Raw genomic sequence first — 18,259 nt, forward strand, 5'->3', positions numbered from 1 at the left:
CCCACCATGTCTCTCCATCACATTGCCACCACCCCAGTCCCCACCACCCAGTATTCCTCCTGGGCAACCTGCTCTCCCACTCTGTCCCACACAAAAGCAAGGACAAGATTTTTCAAATGCAAACAGGATCATGTTTCCCACTCCTCAAAACACTTCCATAGGGCTTCCCAGTGCTCCAAGGGCCTATGAAGCCTGGTCCTCGACACCCTCTCTATCATCACTGCCCACCCAAGCTCCCTCCAATTCTACATTGGCTATTTGGCCTCCTTGCAGTTCCCAGTGCTCTGCACACTCTCTTTGCACATGCTGTTCCCCACACTTCTCCCCACCCCATCCCAATCCCCCTTAGTGAACTCCCCTCCTGTCCTGGCTGCTTTGTGTACTTTTGTTAAACATGTCCCTGGTGTTCTGTGCCTTTCCTTCCCAGTACTGCACTGTCTGCACCCCAGCATTCATTGGGTGACTGAAGGCTTATTGCCAGCTCCAGAATACACACCACTGTGAGCTCCATTAGGCCAGGGATCCAGGCTGGTTTTGCTCACTTTGACTTCCCCGGTGCCCACACTGAGTTGAATCAATGCTTGTTGGATGAACAACAAGGGGGAGGGAGTAAGGTTAGGCACCTGTCAGATTATGGGTGGGGGCCACATTCCCTGGTTTTCTTAGGGAGACCCAGTGTTCATCTGTTATTTGGGCATACTAAAATAATGGTGCCCATGTTTCAATGGTGCCCAAGTGCCCCAGTTTGGTCAGTCTAATTATTGAAAACAAGAGGTTCACCCCAGAATTTCTGCTTTTTCCCAGCCCCTCACTGGTTTCCCACTTTTCCCCTACAAGCCCAAAGCTTTTCCTTGTTGCTCCTGAAATGTTTTTCTTCTTTTTTTTTTTAATTTTTTTTTCAACGTTTATTCATTTTTGGGACAGAGAGAGACAGAGCATGAACGGGGGAGGGGCAGAGAGAGAGGGAGACACAGAATCCAAGGCAGGCTCCAGGCTCCGAGCCATCAGCCCAGAGCCTGACGCGGGGCTCGAACTCACAGACCGCGAGATCGTGACCTGGCTGAAGTCGGACGCTTAACCGACTGCGCCACCCAGGCGCCCCTGTTTTTCTTCTTTTAATAATCTCCCTGCATTGCTCTAACCCCCAGAAATACATAAGAATTCTGTTTGCCCATTTCACTGCAGAACTGTCCTCCTGGAGGGTTGCCATGGCAGTTGAATGATGTCACTGCCCTGGAAACAGTTGCCTAGGAGATGAGTGATGTCACTTCCAGGAGGTGATTGCCATGGCAACCATCTCAGTGAAACTAGGGGTGGCCAGGAAAGTGAAGGGGGGTGGAGGGCGGATACAGAAGGGACAAATGTGAAGGGCGGAAGGAAGGGGGGGCGGGGAGTACAGGAAAAACGGCCAGGAAGAGGATGGGGACCATCCCAGAGCAGTTGAAAATAACAGAAAATCAGAAATGGAAAAGCACACAAAGACCACCAAAAGCACCCACCTCATTTTTAGAGGCTGCTGACAGGCCAGAACTTGCTCAAGGTCACACTGCCAATTTACAAGTGATGTTAGAACAAAGCCCAAGGCATAATTCCCATTTCTTATGTGGCTCATCAGTAGACTTGGGTGGTGAAATAAAGGATTCTTTTGGTCATTTCTTATTAAAAATTCTGGTCTCAAATCAATTGTTCATGAATTCAACAAATTCTTGTGAACGGTGTGCTAGGCCCAGAGAAAAACCTGAATGACATTTTCAGGGTTATTTATGTTTATCATATCCCCTCCCCACTAGAGTGTTAGCCCCATGACAACGGGCAATGCACCCTGCCCAGTCTACCTGTGTTTGTTGGGTGACTGAAGGTGAAGTGCCATTGTGTGGTACAGACCCATAGTACTAGAGTCCAGAGAGAAGGTCATGGTTAGCTGTCAGGGAGAAGATGGAATTTCATAGATAAGATTTGAATAGGCCAAGAGAAGAAAGCCATTCCAAAAAGGAAGAGTCATGGCTTAAGCCAAAATGAGAGCTGGCTGAACAGTTTGGGTCCAGCTGCATAGAGATTTCACCTAGTGGTGCTTTGGTTCACCTCTTAGGGTCATACTGTTGCTGTAGCACCGATAGGCATCTCCTCTTCTGGAAGAATGAGCTCCAAGGATCAGGAGGAAGAAAGGCATTAAACTCCATGTTGCTGAATATTGCTGGAGGTGGGGGTGGGGCAGAGACTGATCTGAAGAGGCAAGTGTAAAGAAAGTAAACTGAGGGAAATCCGGCTGATAAGGAAGGAAAGGATCCCATCAAGAAAGACCTGAAAAATCAGGCTTCCAGCCTCTACCTGAAGGCAACATACTCATGAAAAGAACAAAGACTTTGGAACCCTGCACAAAGTCATGTGCTGTCACTTCTTAGCTGTGTGACTATATGCAAGTCTGTTTTCTCTCTGAGCCTCTCGATTATAGCTACAAACTCGTTCATGGGATTGTTGGCTTTTATTTTTTAAGTGTATGTAAAGCCCCATTTAGGGGCTCCTGGGTGGCTCAGTCAGTTAAGTGTCCAACTCTCGATTTTGGCTCAGGTCATGATCTCGAAGTTCGTGGTTGTTGTTGTTGTTTTTTAATTTACATCCAAATTAGTTAGCATATAGTGCAACAATGATTTCAGTAGATTCCTTAGTGCCCCTTACCCATTTAGCCCATCCCCCTCCCACAACCCCTCCAGTAACCCTCAGTTTGTTCTCCACATTTATGAGTCTCTTCTGTTTTGTCCCCCTCCCTGTTTTTATATTATTTTTGTTTCCCTTCCCTTATGTTCATCTGTTTTGTCTCTTAAAGTCCTCATATGAATGAAGGGTGTATGAATGAAGTCATATGATTTTTGTCTTTCTCTAATTTCACTTAGCATAATACTCTCCAGTTCCATCCACGTAGTTACAAATGGCAAGATTTCATTCTTTTTGATTGCTAAGTAATACTCCATTGTATATATATGCCACATCTTCTTTATGCATTCATCCATCGATGGACATTTGGTCTCTTTCCATACTTTGGCTATCGTTGATAGTGCTGCTATAAACATGGGGTGCATGTGTCCCTTCGAAACAGCACACCTGTATCCTGTGGATAAGTGCCTAGTAGTGCAATTGCTGGGTCATAGGGTAGTTCTATTTTCAGTTTTTTGAGGAACCTCCATACGTTTTCCAGAGTGGCTGCACCAGCTTGCATTCCCAATAAATAAAAATGTTTTTAAAAATTTAGAAAAATAATGCAAAGTCTGACCCAAAGTCACCAGGCAGGAGGCTTCCCAGACAGATCAGAGGTTTCAGATGAGACAGTATTTCATTAGGCCTTGATTTGGGTGGGACGTTGGATAGATTGAATAAGGAAGAAGAGAGACCAGAGAGGCAGGGAGGCAAACTATTGTAACTTTTCTGGGACTCCTTTTCTCCAGATAGGGATCAAAAAACCCATGGTGTACTGGAAAGAGCCTTGGAGGACTGCCCCAGTTTTGATCTGTGTTATTACTCTTACTAGCTGTGTACCTCATACCACTTGATAACCTGTTTTTCTCATCTGTCAAAAAGACTATTCATTCCTACCTTCCAGGGATGCTGTAAAGATCCAGAGACCACACATCTGAAGTGCGAACAAAGTAGATATTTGAAATGGTTGTTTTCATCAGTCTAATTACTGGGCTTTATAATAGAAGATGATGTTAAGTCCCAGCCAGCTGTGAATCCATTTTTATGCTTCCCTGATGGAGGGTCTCCTGAGAACTGAGTACACTCTTGGTCTCTTGAATGGCAAGAAGTCTGTAAGGACGTATAGGGGGTGTGGAGGGCCCAACATTCGGAATGCAGCCTAGTTCATTTTATAAGCCAAGAGGCATCCCGAACTTCCCAGTCTGAAGAGATTTAAGACAGCCAAGTATTTACCCGACAATAGCTCCATTACCAAGAGCCCGGAAGCAGCCTAAGTGTCCAATTGATGAATGGATAAAGAAAATGTGGTTTATATATATAGTGGAATATTATTCATCCATAAAAAATGAAATCTTAGCATTTGCAATGGCATGGATGGAGCTAGAGATTATAATGCTAAATGTAGTCAGTCAGAGAAAGACCAATACTGTATGATTTCACTCATATGTGACATCTAAGAAACAAAACAAACAAGCAAAGGGAGAAAGACAAACCAAGAAACAGACTGTTAACTATAGAGAACAAACTGATAATTACCAGTTGGGGAGGTGGGTATGGGTGAAATCGATGATGGGGATTAAGGAGGGCACTTGTCACAATAAGCACTAGAGGATTAAAATAAAAACTTGAAAAAAAGAATCCTATACCCTTTCCACCAACTGAAACAAATGATTTTTGAGCAGTTTGAGGAGTTACTGAAAATCTGCAGCAAGCACCAATAAATTTAAACATCCAAGTATAATCCCTTCAACTCTAAGTGAAAATATTAAAAGCACTGAAGGTGTCCCCAGAATGGGATGTGTGCCACATCCATTTTTTTCTTCTCAATCCCAAGAGCATAGTAAAGAACCATGAACAAAAATTTAAAGAATCTGAATGCTAGTCTAGGTTCTGTTACCAATTTTCCAGTAACTCTGGAAAAGCCATCTCATTTCCCTGAAGTTTAGTTTCCCCTGCTGTAACATTGAGATGACCCTGTCATTTCATAAGCTTATCTTGACAAATTTTAAAACATGAGTGTACAAAACTGGAAAGTAAGCTTTAAGATTATGCAGTAGAGAAGCCTTCCAGGCCTATGGCACATGTAATTTGTAGCTCCCTGAGGTGCTCTCAAAGAATCCCACTAACCACTTATGGGGCTAAAACTTAATTATGTGTGTCTTTGCATCCCCATTCTCCATTCCCAGACCAGAGATGTCTTACACAGAGTACTTTGAGTTGAATGAAAACAATACAAATCCTACACTTAATAAAAACTGAGAGACGCTAAGTCTCAAAAAGTTACGTGGCTTGGCAAGGCTGCCTGGAGCATGGCACTGCCAGACCCCAAGCGAGGGCAATTAGAACTCTGGATGGATTAGAAGCTGTAGACAGGCTGTCCTCTGGGATTTAACAGCTGTGTGAACCCCAGAGGTCCACAACCTCATTGGTTTCCTCATTTGCAAGGTGGGGACAAAACCCTTCATAAGCCAGCTATGCAATGAAAATGACTTTTCCTAAAGCTCTTCCTGTAAAGGGCATTTCAAATTTATAAAGTTCTAATGTCTACATGTTTACCAAGCCAAGTGTCTTGGCCACATAAAGCTGGTTACTTTAAGATACCTGACTTACTAACTGAAGTGAAAGTCAATAACCACTTTAGCTAGCAATTAGGTCAACCTGCAACAGTATTTTAGGAGCACAAGGGTCATACCTCTACTTCAGAATGAGAAAACAGGTTAAACTTCCAAGCTAAAAAGGTCTGTGCCTCCACCAAAACGGAAGTTCAAGGACAGAGACTGGGTGATGGCATTTCTCACCAGTCTAGTGTCAAGCTTAGTCAGGATTAAGGTATCCTAAGACCTATGTGTTACTGAACCAATCCACTTAACAAGCACTTTGAGTCCTGGACACCAAGCTGCAGGTGGTAAAACCTGTGAGGGCCTCAAGTCCACATCACCAGAGAATGAGTGTAGCTGGGGATGCTAAGCCTCAAGAGAAGCCTTGGGGTGAAGGCAGATGAAATAGCTTAAGGGGTCTGGCTGGCCTTTTCCTTCTTTAAACTCAGAGGGTTTCTGTTTTTTTTTTTTTTTTTTTTCTATTTTAAAGAATACTCAAAGCTTTCTTAGTAATAATCACTAGATTATTTCAGGGATCCAGGTTGTGCCCTGAATTAACATTTTATTATATCTAATACAGTAAGGGTATTCAGAAAATTTGAGGACAGGTATAAGCTCAATATCTACTTTGGTTAAATATCAACCAACACTCCAGTCGGGTAGGTCAAGCTACACCCTCCCAGGTTAAACACAGGCCTGACCTTTCAGTGGTCAGGTGCTACACTGAGGAAGACAGCATTTTGGTCTGCTCAACTCCCATACAACCACTCGGTGTCAGGAAGAGTGGGTCAGAGAGACTATGCTGACTAGGTTCACAGAAAACAATTTAAAATTCATGAGTCTTATGTGTATACTGCAAAATGTTATAATGGAATCAGAGAGCGAGAAACTTACTGTGCTAGGGGCACCTGGGTGGGGTCCAACTCTTCATCTGAATTCCAGCCCTGAACTGATAGCACAGAGCCTGCTTTGGATTCTGTCTCTCCCTCTCTCAAAATAAATAAACTTAAAAAAACAAACAAAAAAAACCTGTTTTTAAAAATGCTTCAGTGGTTGAGAGACTAAAACCAGAATTCAAAATGGTAACCTATTAAATAGCTCCTTCAGAAGGGGAAAAATGAAAAACACATATGTAGACAAGAATATCCCCAAAGCAGCATTTATTTACCCATTGAATTCCAAAACATTTAATTTAGAAGTCTGGCATTTCATAATCACCCATCTTGATTGACATGGGCTGACACATGGCGCTGTCAGGATACACAGGACAATAGCCAAAGAGTTACAAAAAATAAATCCATGATTCTTAAAACAATCGCAACCAAAAAAAAAAAAAAAAAAAAGTTACAGGTATCAAAACTTTAGATGCATTGCATTGAAAAAGAAGATTTGTGCACATCATAATTTAAAGAGGCAAAACAAGGCGCTACTGAAACCTCACGTTAAACAGTTCATTAAGAAGCTGATGGAAAGGAGAGAGGTCTCTGTAATCAGCTTCCCTTAACAGTTTTCCATTAGCTGAAGAAAGAGGTGGGAGGGGTGAATTCATTTTTTGCATGCACAAGATGTACTGCTTAACAAAACACTATCAGCTTGTTTTAAATGGATCATTTAAATATCAACTGTAGCCTGTGTTGGCTAATTCTCCTTTCTAAACTTCCCCAATACTTTTGCTTGGATTTCACATACATTAATAGGCACAGAATGCCTCATTCAGAACCCACTTGTCTGCACAATTCGGAAAGGGAGCCCCTATGGGCTTAAAGCAACCATCAATCCAGCAATGCCCATGAAGATTTATCTGAAACTGCTTCCCAAGGGGCAGGAGAGCAGATCTTAGTAGCTGTGCTGCCAATACAGATAGGTTTAGCACTAGATATTTAGTGATTGTGGCAAGGAAGAATCAGTGATGATGGGGGTGGTGGGTGAAGGAAGGGCCAGGGACGCAAAGACTCTTCAGTTGCCTTCTCCTGCTTCTTCATCCTGCTGGTCGCTCGTCCAGAGGGTGAGGTTGTCTCGCAGCAACTGCATGATGAGCGTGGAGTCCTTATAGGAATCCTCGTTTAGTGTGTCCAGCTCAGCTATGGCATCATCAAAGGCTTGTTTGGCTAAGAGGCAGGCCTGCTCAGGTGCATTCTGGATCTCATAGTAGAACACAGAGAAGTTGAGGGCCAGACCCAGCCGGATGGGGTGCGTTGGCTGCATGTGCTCTTTGCTGATTTCAAAGGCTTCCTTGTAGGCAGCCTCAGAAGCTTCGACCACACTGTTTTTCTTCTCTCCGGAAGCTACCTCTGCCAAGTAGCGGTAGTAATCACCTTTCATTTTCAGGTAAAATACCTTGCTTTCATACTGGAAATCATTGCAGTTCTTGATGAGGAACTTGTCAAGCAGAGCCAGGACATCATTGCACACTGTTTCCAGCTCCTTCTCAATCTTCTCCCGGTAAGCTTTAACTTTCTCCAATTTCTTTTCATTTCCATCAGCCATGGTTTTCTGCTCAATGCTGCTGATGACCCTCCAGGAAGATCGCCTGGCACCAACCACATTCTTGTAGGCCACAGAGAGGAGGTTTCGATCTTCATTGGAGAGAGGTTCATTGAGCTCTGTCACCTGCAAAAAAATCCCAAAAAGATAAACACTGAGATCTGAATCCAAAAATATTAGAAATCTTCCTTTGACTCTAATCGACACTTTCTCAAAAACAGGATCATGGACAAGCCACACTAGTATAAACAGAATATTTGAAATAAAATATTCAGTGATAAGGGATATGAGAAATTCATATTTAAGATGTTGCCTTAGTCTTGGTAGAGATATAGGGATAAAGGTAATCATGGAAAGACTGTGGTGGTACACAGTGGTGGATGAAAAAGTCCTGAGGTTCAGCTATTCTGCAAAAAGTATTGTCAACAATGAGATCAAACAACTCCTTTGCCAAATGTTCAAGGATTATAGACTGGAAGTACATTCCAGATTCTGCTTCCAATTGTATATTCTAAAAAGAACCAATCACACCTCCCTCAAACACATATTAATAGGTAAGAGCTTCACCTATGAGATCAAACACAGATCAAGTGGCCAGAGTTTTGCCCTGAGTGGTTACAGAGAATCCCACTGGTACACCCAGACCTCCCCCAATCCAAATGGATGCATGAGTGACAGTAATGTGCCCCAGCCTCTGCTAAAAGGAAACACAATTACTCAGCAGTAAGCTCTACTTTGACTTACCTGACAGGAAACCCTGACTGGCCATCGAGGATGGAAGCACCAATTATTTTAAGTGGAAATGTTAAACTTCACAAGCTGTAGCTTTCTTTAGGTAGTTCTCCATGATGCCAACTCTAAGCAAGCCAGCTTATGTAGTTAGTAGAAAGAGCACCAGACTTTTGTCTTGTTGAATTGTGTCCCCTTATGTTGAAGTCCTAAACTCTGGTACCTATGAATGTGACCTTATTGGGAAACAGAACCTCTACAGATGTAATCAAGTCAAGATGAGATCATACTGTATTAGGGTGGATCCCAAATCCAATGACTGGTGCCCTTAAAAGGAGTGGGAGATTTGGAGAGACCTATGGAGAACACCATGTGATGATGGAGGCAGAGACTGGAGTGATGTGTCTACAAGCCAAGGAAGGCCAAGGATTGCCAAGACACACCAAAAGTTAAAAAAGAGGCTAGGAAGGATTTTTCCCCAGAGCCTTCAGGAGCACGGCCCTGCTGACACCTTAATCTTGGTCTTCTAACCTTCCCAACTGCAACAAAATAATTTGTTTTAAGCTACCCAGTTTGTGGTTCTTTGTTTGGCAGCCCAAGGAAACTAATACAGATGTGGAATCAGAAAACTTTGGTCTGGGTCCCCCAAAGCTGCTAATTTGCTAAATCAGCCTCTTTTAAAAAGTAGGGGGATTCCTTAATTATATGACTTACTGGTAAAAGTCTTTAATTTTCAGAAAAAAGGAAAAACACTTAGGAAACCATAAAACACTAAGCAAAGAAAAATATTACTTAAACCATAAGGAGAGAACTCCTGTAAGTGAGGGGAAAGGGGGAAAGGCCAGGTGCAAAGGAGAAAGTTATTAACAGCATATTAAAACAGACAGGGTTTAACACGGATTGAACAGACTCAGCAGTGGAGAACCAGAAATTCTAAAAAAGAACCAAAACATTAACTCAAGAATGTAAGCACAAATACAATCATTATGTGTAAAATTAGAAAACTTGTGCCAAGTTCTTCATTGTCTACCAGCAACTCCTCCCCACCAACATACCCTGGACAAGATAAAAATACCAACTCTGTCTTCTAATTTCCCCATTCCCATCCCCATTCCCCATACTCTTTTGCTACAGACCCCCAGCCCGAGATTGTCTCTCCTCCTCTGACTACTTAATCAACCCAACTCCACTTTTTTCTTCACTGTGGTCTTTGGTTACAGGCTGCCTCTGCCCTTCAGTAGGATGGCTGCCTGCAAACCAGGCTCCTCATTCCTCCTCACAGACGTGAGTGGTCTCCACACTTTTCTCAATGATCCGCCTCAGTCCAGGGCAATCTTCTCTCTACTAATCCAAAATCCATACTCCCTTCGAATCCATTTGAAGACCTGTAACCCCACCAGTTTTCTCCTCCAGTGAGTTCCTTTAAACACATACATTAGTTCATTAGAAATATAAAGAGACTTTATATTTGTTAATTTAGTCTTTAAAGGAAGCAACCCTTATAAATCAAAATTCCATCTTAAATCCTCTGAAAAATCTCAGAATGTCTGAATCTTCTTGAATGACTCACTTTTTCAGGGCAATATTCAGTGAAACAAATATGAGGTAAGCACAGAATTTGAGCTCCTTAGATCCTGAAGTAAATCTAAGGCACTTGACATAAAATGCAAACGATATCCAAAAAAATTTTTAAATAAAATAAGATGCAACAATATCCAAAGAGTCACTATATACTTCACCCTGTGGCTAATAAAGATGCTTATTAAGACTGCCACAGGGGCGCCTGGGTGGCGCAGTCGGTTAAGCGTCCGACTTCAGCCAGGTCACGATCTCGCGGTCCGTGAGTTCGAGCCCCGCGTCGGGCTCTGGGCTGATGGCTCAGAGCCTGGAGCCTGTTTCCCATTCTGTGTCTCCCTCTCTCTCTGGCCCTCCCCCGTTCATGCTCTGTCTCTCTCTCTGTCCCAAAAATAAATAAACGTTGAAAAAAAAAAAATTTAAAAAAAAAAAAAAAAAAAAAAAAGACTGCCACAAAGACCCAAGTTAACTCTCCAGAATGTATCGTTAAAACTGAGTGCATGTGAAATATGTTTATATATCACACACGGTGTTTGTACAATGGACAGTATCATTACTAAAAAACAAAACCACCATAAGACATCTGGAGTTTAGCCTGAGCTAGCTGTGTGACCTTGTCTGGGAATCAAAAGTAAAACAAGGGTCATCAGCCTAAACGATTTCCAAGGACCTCTTCAGCTCTAATATTCTAGGGTTCCATTTTTCCTGAGCAACTATAAGAGGTGTGGAAAGGCACAAGGTTGATAATATTAGTTTAAAAGAAATTTGGGTATATCCACAGGTTTCTGGAATGCATGCAGCTCTTCTCCATCAGGAATAAATTGCCCAAAAAGGCTACTGGGCAATATTTATCACACCTTCACAAGCAAAATCATTTACTAGGATTATTAGTGTTTATATAACAATCATCTGGTTTCCTGCCAGTCTGAATGAATCACTATCAGCATCAGCTGAGTGTGACTAACAGCTAAGCAAGCATTGTTCTTAGAACCCCAGCCAGGGCCTAACTAGGAAATAACTGGATATGTTTAAATATAGTATTTTTTTATGCTCCTGGGTTACAACTCAGTTACGAAAGGGAAACTTATGGAAGGAAGATCGTTTTATTACTTGATTGGATAACTAAAGGAAACTGAGCTTTCCCCACATTGGAAAATGATAGAGCAAAATGCAATCAAATGGCCTATTAAAATACACAGGATTTACAGCCAGTCTTGTTTGGTGACACACACTGCAAACAACCTTCGTAAATGTTAGCACCAGTTCCCAACATTTTAAATTCTAGACTACTGGAGGCAGGAGAGCTAAGGCAAGTCTGGTGATATGCTAAGAGAAGGAGACACTGGGAGGTAATGTAGTATAATGGAAAGGGAAACAGCTACTAGTCCCAACCACAGCCAGATGGTCATCTGCATGCATATTCTATGCAGATGATTTAGTGCAGCTCTACAATTATAAGTTTCCAAATGGCTTCTAACTGGGAACATGAAGCAAAGACACAGAATTTTCAAGATAGAGAGACCTGCACAATGGTTCTCAACCTGCTTTCTACTCCAGCCAGTTTCAACACACCCTCATTTCTGCCACACATCAGCTGCCTTCAGGGTAGCCATTCCAGACACTAAGTCTTCATGTGGCTGCACCACATCTAAGGGGCTCCTCAACTCTGCACACAGCCTCTCTGCCTTCCTGTTCTGTCCACCTCCCACTCCACTTAATCCTACTTACACTCTTTCTGAAAACCTTAAATTGGTGGACCATTCCCATTTATTATAAAGGCCCATGTCTCCATCTCCCTTAAGGATTGGACTCCAGGCCAGCCATTTGACTGATGGCCTTACCATACTGCCATGGCTGTGCCAACCCCAGCCCAGGGCACTCACTTCCACCCCATTTTCTCCGCTCTGGGACTACACAGCAGTACTAGAAGTTACAAATAAGCCGGCAGGCTACTAACTCATTTATCTTCCTATGACACCATTCGCTTACTCAAAAATTCCTAAGGGCCTCCTCCCACTAACTCACCAGGCAATAAACTATGTGTTTGTGAGTAAAAATAGATCCACTGCCAAAAATAGCATAGGGACTATTTGGGAAAACTAAAAGTTCTTAATCTGGGAAACATCCAACCTCAAAAGTAATACTGAGCAAACAAAAAATGCCACCCCATGGACTGCCAGGCCACATTGCCGAAGTCAGGGTAAACGTTATTTCTCCTGAAGGGCACTCCCATCCTTCAGAGCTACATGCACACACTACTATCCCATCTTTTATAGTTACCCACACCCACTTGCTACCAACAAGCTTGCTTTTGATATAAGAGTTTACAACAGGAAAAAACGACTCTCATGTATAATTAAGTAAAAAGAACCACATCATAAAATCTTTAAGCTTCTGTGGCAGAACCTTGTATGTATTTTAAAAAAAGAAAAGAAAAAGAAAAAAAAGATGAGCCAGAGGAATGAAAGTTTTTTTGGCTGACTCTTCCCCAAGTTACTGTTCTCAAAGTGAGGATTCTGGCTGGTCCCAAGCTGATAAAGCACCCACCTGTCACCACTTGCCCAGGCCTGGAAAGACCACTCCCTGTCCTCACCAGGGCAAGGCTGCAGTCCTAGAAAGCCAAAGAGAAGCTAAACTTCAAGCTCAGAGCAGATGAGTTCAGGTAGTTAATATCCACTTGAAGCTTAGTCAAAATAGCTACCTTTGTATCATGGAGAGACTGCCTTTTTCTTGCTCTTGACATAACTGAACATTTTTGTAGGGATTGGCAAGGATTAAATACAACCCATCTGAATGGTTACTGCATGCTACTATCCCTGGAGGCACCAGTGCTGAAAGCTTCAGAAGCTGTGCCAAGTTCCGATCGCAGGGAAGTGCCAACACCCACCACCACAGGGGAAAGCCGCTGCAGCCAGGAGTGGGAAGAGCACCCAAACCATGGGGCAGAAGATGGGTGGCCTCAACCAGGACACTAAGAGGAATTTTACCAATAACCTAGACAATGAAATTTTAGGGCCTATAGGCTTATAAAATATACTAAAAGCCATGTGGAGAAACAACTGGTACCAAGGATATGAAACAATTTCTTAAAATACCACAAGTATAATTTAACATAGAGTCCTGCACTTCTTAATTCATAGCAGGAATTCAAATTCAATTAAAACTTTGTTTCTTACACTAAAAACCCCTCCTGGTCTTTAGAACAAGCAAAATCCAGATGTGTGAGTTTGCCTTTTACGTTCCCCTGCTATAGTTAAGACCCATAGGCAGTAGATTGTTTTTAATCAAACTTGGCAAAAATGGCTTACATCTGATAGGTGAAATTATTTGTTCACTAAACCCACTTGTGTAAAGGGCCTAGAAGTCAGTCACCAATGATGACTAGTATACCAGAATGTATACTAGAAATATTATCCCTGGGCCATTATTATACAGTGGTTAAAGTTACAGTTCTACTTTCCAGAGTTCAATTCTTGGCTTTACAACTTGACCTCGAAAAAATTAACCTCTTTAAATCCCTTTGTAAAATGGAGTTAACAACTATCCAGAGTTAATCCATCTGGAGTTGTTATGAAAATTAAATGAAAATGTACACATGGGAGTAACAGCTAACCATTTACTGAATGCCTAATTAGTAAAATGGTTAAGTTCCATAAACTTGGTGAATTGCAACACAGAAAACACATTTGGGGTACCTCCTCCTAAACCATATTTCTGGAAGCGTGACACTGCATTCTAATACTAATATGAAATTCCAGACAAAGCTCTGTGAACTGTTCACCATCTGAAATCCTTTTAATTCAGGCTACTGCAAGAATCCAGAACCTTCTCTTCTTCCTCAACCAAAATATGGCAAAGCAATAATTACATTACAAATGAGCACTTAGTGGGAAAGAGGACTCTCTAGTTTATTTCATATTTCAAACTACAGCACTGATGTGGCTTTAAGATTTCACACTAACCACAATTTTGGTATACCTCAAAATCATCTTTAGTTTTAATACCTGCAACACAGCATTATGTCTCACCCTGAGCCACTCAGCCGAGCTCTCCTTTTATATACCACCTGCTCATTCCTCCACTTCCCATAATCTCACAGCTGTTGGAATAAGAGCCTTTTGCCCCTGGTTGGGCCAAGTGCCTCTTCCTCTCAGACTGTTTCTTTAAGCTGCAGCTTTGTTTCCTACACTTAAGATTTTTATAGATATTCTTCAAGTCCTTCAGACTTTCTCTGTCCTTTGTCAACCTTGTAATCAACTATGTAAAAATGTTAAAACACACCATGCTATCCCAAATATTTTGATGTTTTTTAAATTCACAATTACTACTTCTATGTTTTAATATAAAATAGATGACTTACAGCAATAAGAGACATGAATGAATCACGTCTATCCATGAGTACTCACCAGAAATCTGGTTATTTACCCTCTTTCCTTAAATCATTCAGTCTAATGCACTGACATTTTTTATCCTCCTTTATAGGTTTATTTTACTTTCTCTTAAGATTTTATAATACCAATTTTTCAGAGGTTACGATTTCTGTAAGGTCATTCCAACTCCCGCCTGGAAAGGACCTGGGTTCTACAATGTTTCACAATGCTTCTTCCCACTGTTGCATTCTTTGCAAGCTGCTAGGTATGTATGAGATGAGGAGATCTTGAAGATGCTCCTTTACTTCAGAAGCATTTCTTGCCTCTTCACATTATGGGGTGAGGCAGGGAACTGCCTTGATTTGAGGCAACACCACTGTTTCCAATATTTTTCTTAAAGCTTTTCTTAAAGCATGATTTTTCTTAAAGCTTACCGACACCATCCTCCAGGTGACGCTGGTAGCACAAGGAACATCAATGATTACAGACAGGCATTATTAGGTGACCATTTAAATTATAAAGAAAACAGAAAACAAGTTAGAATGAAGACTGAAAACTGACTTGATATTAATACCAACATTACTAGTTTTACATTTCAAAGGACTTGAAGCAAAGTGATGTTAGGTTTCAAAATTACAAGAGTGGTGGCATCAGAACATCTCCTCACTCAGGGTCTACCCGCGAGCAGTCTACTTACCTGCCCTTCCACCACCCGAAGAAATCCCACATAAATCCAGAGGGTTACTAGAATTCTTTTTCCAGAAGCTCTACTTTAGGTCTACAATATTAATAAAATGGGACTGAGTCTTTTCCCAATAACATTAAGTATTTAACGCACAAATATCAAAAGATAAAACATAAGAAATGGTCTTCCACTGACCCCTGCCAAGTCCTTTCCAAAGAATATATTCCATTAATTTAGATGACAAAAAAAAACTTGGATTTTTTAAAAGGAGTTACCTTGAGGGAATGGTTTATCACAATTCTCAGATGACATAATGAGAGCTTGGATTGATTTTTAAATGCTGGATGGCTTATCCAACCCATCAATCATTTAAGATACAGCTATTACAGATTCCCAACACATGGAAGGGTCCATGAGTTTGCAAAATGCTACCTTAAAAGTCTCAGAGAAAAGCTGTGAACACAAGTTTCTAGCTAGCTGCAGGAAAGCATTATTCGAGACTGCTTACAAAAAGCAGAAAACCAATCTTTTTCTCTCCCCAAATAGTTTATTTCATTCTGGTTACATCTCTCAATCCTTTCCTTACTTTCCATTTCACATTGCCTCAGATTTCCCAGAGCTCCAGAATGTCCTTTGTAGTCATTTTTCCTTAACCTCAATTCACCTTTATTCAAGACCAACTCCTTTATTCCCAAAGGGCTCCTAACACTGAGGTCTTCAAGCCCCACTCACAAGGTGAACGAGGACCTCACTAAAATGTCCAGAGAGGCCTCAGCCTGCACAATCCCAGTACTACTCTGTTACTGGGGAGAAGAGGCTCACTCAAGTGTGACTTGTGTGGACAGAAGTGACTCTCTTATCCCAAAGAAAATTAAGCTCAGAACTCCTTCAGAGGAAATGGATTCCGTTGTTTCTGTAAAACCTGCAAAATTAATAGATTTTACATTTGTGTCCTTAAAGAGGTCCCCCTAAATTACAAAGACTTCAGATCCCAGACCTAGATTGTCCCTGGTTTAAGACTATCTAGCCTGTGACAGCATGCCAGTGCTCAAATCGGGATCACCAATGAATCAACAAATGAGTGGTAGTGGTGTTTTTCAAACACACTTAGGGCAAGGTGTAACAAGAATAGTACAGGAAAGATACCTCTTCAACTGTCTTTCTTAGCTGGATACTTCTAAATATTGACCTCAACAATGCATTTCATATGATATTAATATCAAAAGCCTGAAAAGGTTTTCAAATGATTCTGAAATTTTAGGGAGTCTCTCCATTTGTAGATTTCTAAGAAATCTCACAAGTCCAGCAAAAGGACAAATGAGCCATAATTCAGGCCAGTAATTGTCAAGCTTCAGCCCGCTAAAAATTGCCATGAGCACTGGTTAAGGTGCATTTCTGAGTCCCAATCCTAGAGTTGCAGAATCTTTATGTCTAAGGCGGATCCTCCCAGGTCTCCGGAGGATGTACACTGGATGAACATAGCAGGCTGGGGGCCGCCAGCTGTAGCTGTACCACTATGTGACCTTGACGCAGAGAAGTATCGTTCATTTAGAAAAAAACGTAAAATAATGTTAAGAGGCAGGGACAGTGCGAGGATAACCAGAACTCTTAGTCTCAGAAATGCAGGTGGTGTCTAATCCACGGTATTTGCTAGGGTGTGGCTGGGCACGACTCTTTCACCGGAAATCAAGCTGCAGAATCAATCTATGAGGATCTATGAGGATCTCGGGAAGGCAAAGGCATACAGTTCTGTCTCGCCAAGAAGTCACGTCTCATTTTAATCTCCAGGCAGATGCTCCCCACGTCAAACCTGGTAATCGGGCCCCACACACCCCGCCCCCCCCCAGCCCTCCCGCCTGCGTCCACGTCTAGACTGCAGGGTGGGGGGTCTTCGCACACAAAGCCAGACCCCGGGTATGGGAAGATGGAACGAGAACGATTCCGGCGAGCAGGGCAAAACAGATCGTAATCAGACACACTTCAGGTAGTGGCAGAGAAAACCAGGAGAGACAGGGCGCCACTCACTAGGTGATTCTTTATTACAAGTTGGAGTATGGAGGAAGGCGAGAGGAAGGTGTGCCCCTAAGTTGAGCAGAACAGTCTAGAACGAGGAATGCGGCTCTCACGTTTCCTCGGGCACCCCCTCCCCCAACCCAAGGCTCCAAGCTGGGATGCCGCGACCCCTGCCCGCCCGAAAGGGGGCACTATCCCCCGCCCGCAGGAGGGTATTGTCACCCACCCGTCCCCGTGGGGCTCCATTCCTCCCCGGAGACCCCACCCGGGCCCGGCCGCAGGAAATGGCGGGGCGGGCGCGGGAAGCGCGGGCTGCCGGCGGGCGGCCGCGCCCAGCGAGGTCGAGGGGTCGCCCCGGGCCCCGAGGGAGACGCCGCCCGGCCGCCCATCCCTCCCCTACGCCGGGCCCCCCAGCCGGCCGCCCGGCCGCCCGGCCTCCCGGCGCGCTCACCGCCTTCATGGCGGAGGCCATGTCGTCGTAGCGCTCCGCCTGCTCGGCCAGCCGCGCCCGCTGCAGCAGCTGCTCTCGGTCCCCCATGTCGCTCGTGGCTTGGCCTCGCCTCACTCCCGCACCACTCGCCCGCTCGCCCGCCCGTGCGTCCGCTCCCTGGTCGCCGCGGAGGCCGCCGCCGCGCACGCGCACTGGCTCGCCGGCCGGCCGGAGGCTGCAGGCTGCAGGCAGCGCAGCCGCTCGCGCCCTCTCGCTGGCTCGCCCCGCACGCTGTGGCTCGCGCCACCGACGCCGCCAAGGGAGGAGAGGCGGCCGCGCGGGGCGGGGGGATGGGAGGACGGAGGACGCCTGCGCAGTGGGAGCAACCGGGCCTGGCGGCGGAGAGCGGCGGGAGTGGGAGGGGGGGAAGGGCGGGCCGGCCCTAACGGTCTATTTCAAGGTGACGTCACCTACTATAAATAGCTGCCGCCGCCACGGCCCCGCCCGAGAGCTGCGCAGGCGCCCTGTGAGTGCTGCATTTTACCGCCGCATAGGTGGAGGTGGGAGAAGGGAGAATGGGGTGGGGACTGCGGAGCCCTAGGAGAGGGCGCGGTGATGCGGTTGCGTAGGTAGCTCAGTGTCACAGCTCCTCCTTGAAGCGCGCCTCTGAGGCCAGGTTGGAGAT

At 43.9% G+C, this 18,259-nt stretch overlaps 1 protein-coding gene across 1 annotated transcript; it reads right to left on the bottom strand.

Moving 5' to 3' along the window:
* Window positions 1-6,431: 6,431 nt before the first annotated feature.
* YWHAH (tyrosine 3-monooxygenase/tryptophan 5-monooxygenase activation protein eta) lies at window positions 6,432-17,872 on the bottom strand. The gene is made up of 2 exons (XM_047088174.1): window positions 17,596-17,872; window positions 6,432-7,898 (listed from the first exon to the last, which is right to left on the bottom strand). The coding sequence occupies exons 1-2, from the start codon at window positions 17,680-17,682 to the stop codon at window positions 7,245-7,247; spliced, it is 741 nt and encodes a 246-aa protein (XP_046944130.1). The 5' UTR covers window positions 17,683-17,872; the 3' UTR covers window positions 6,432-7,244.
* Between the last annotated feature and the right edge of the window lie 387 nt (window positions 17,873-18,259).

This window comes from Lynx rufus, unplaced genomic scaffold (genome assembly GCF_022079265.1).
Source record: "Lynx rufus isolate CCGP_SWC_20201006 ecotype Redwood Valley unplaced genomic scaffold, mLynRuf1.p SCAF_24, whole genome shotgun sequence".
Classification (NCBI taxonomy): Eukaryota; Metazoa; Chordata; class Mammalia; order Carnivora; family Felidae; genus Lynx; species Lynx rufus.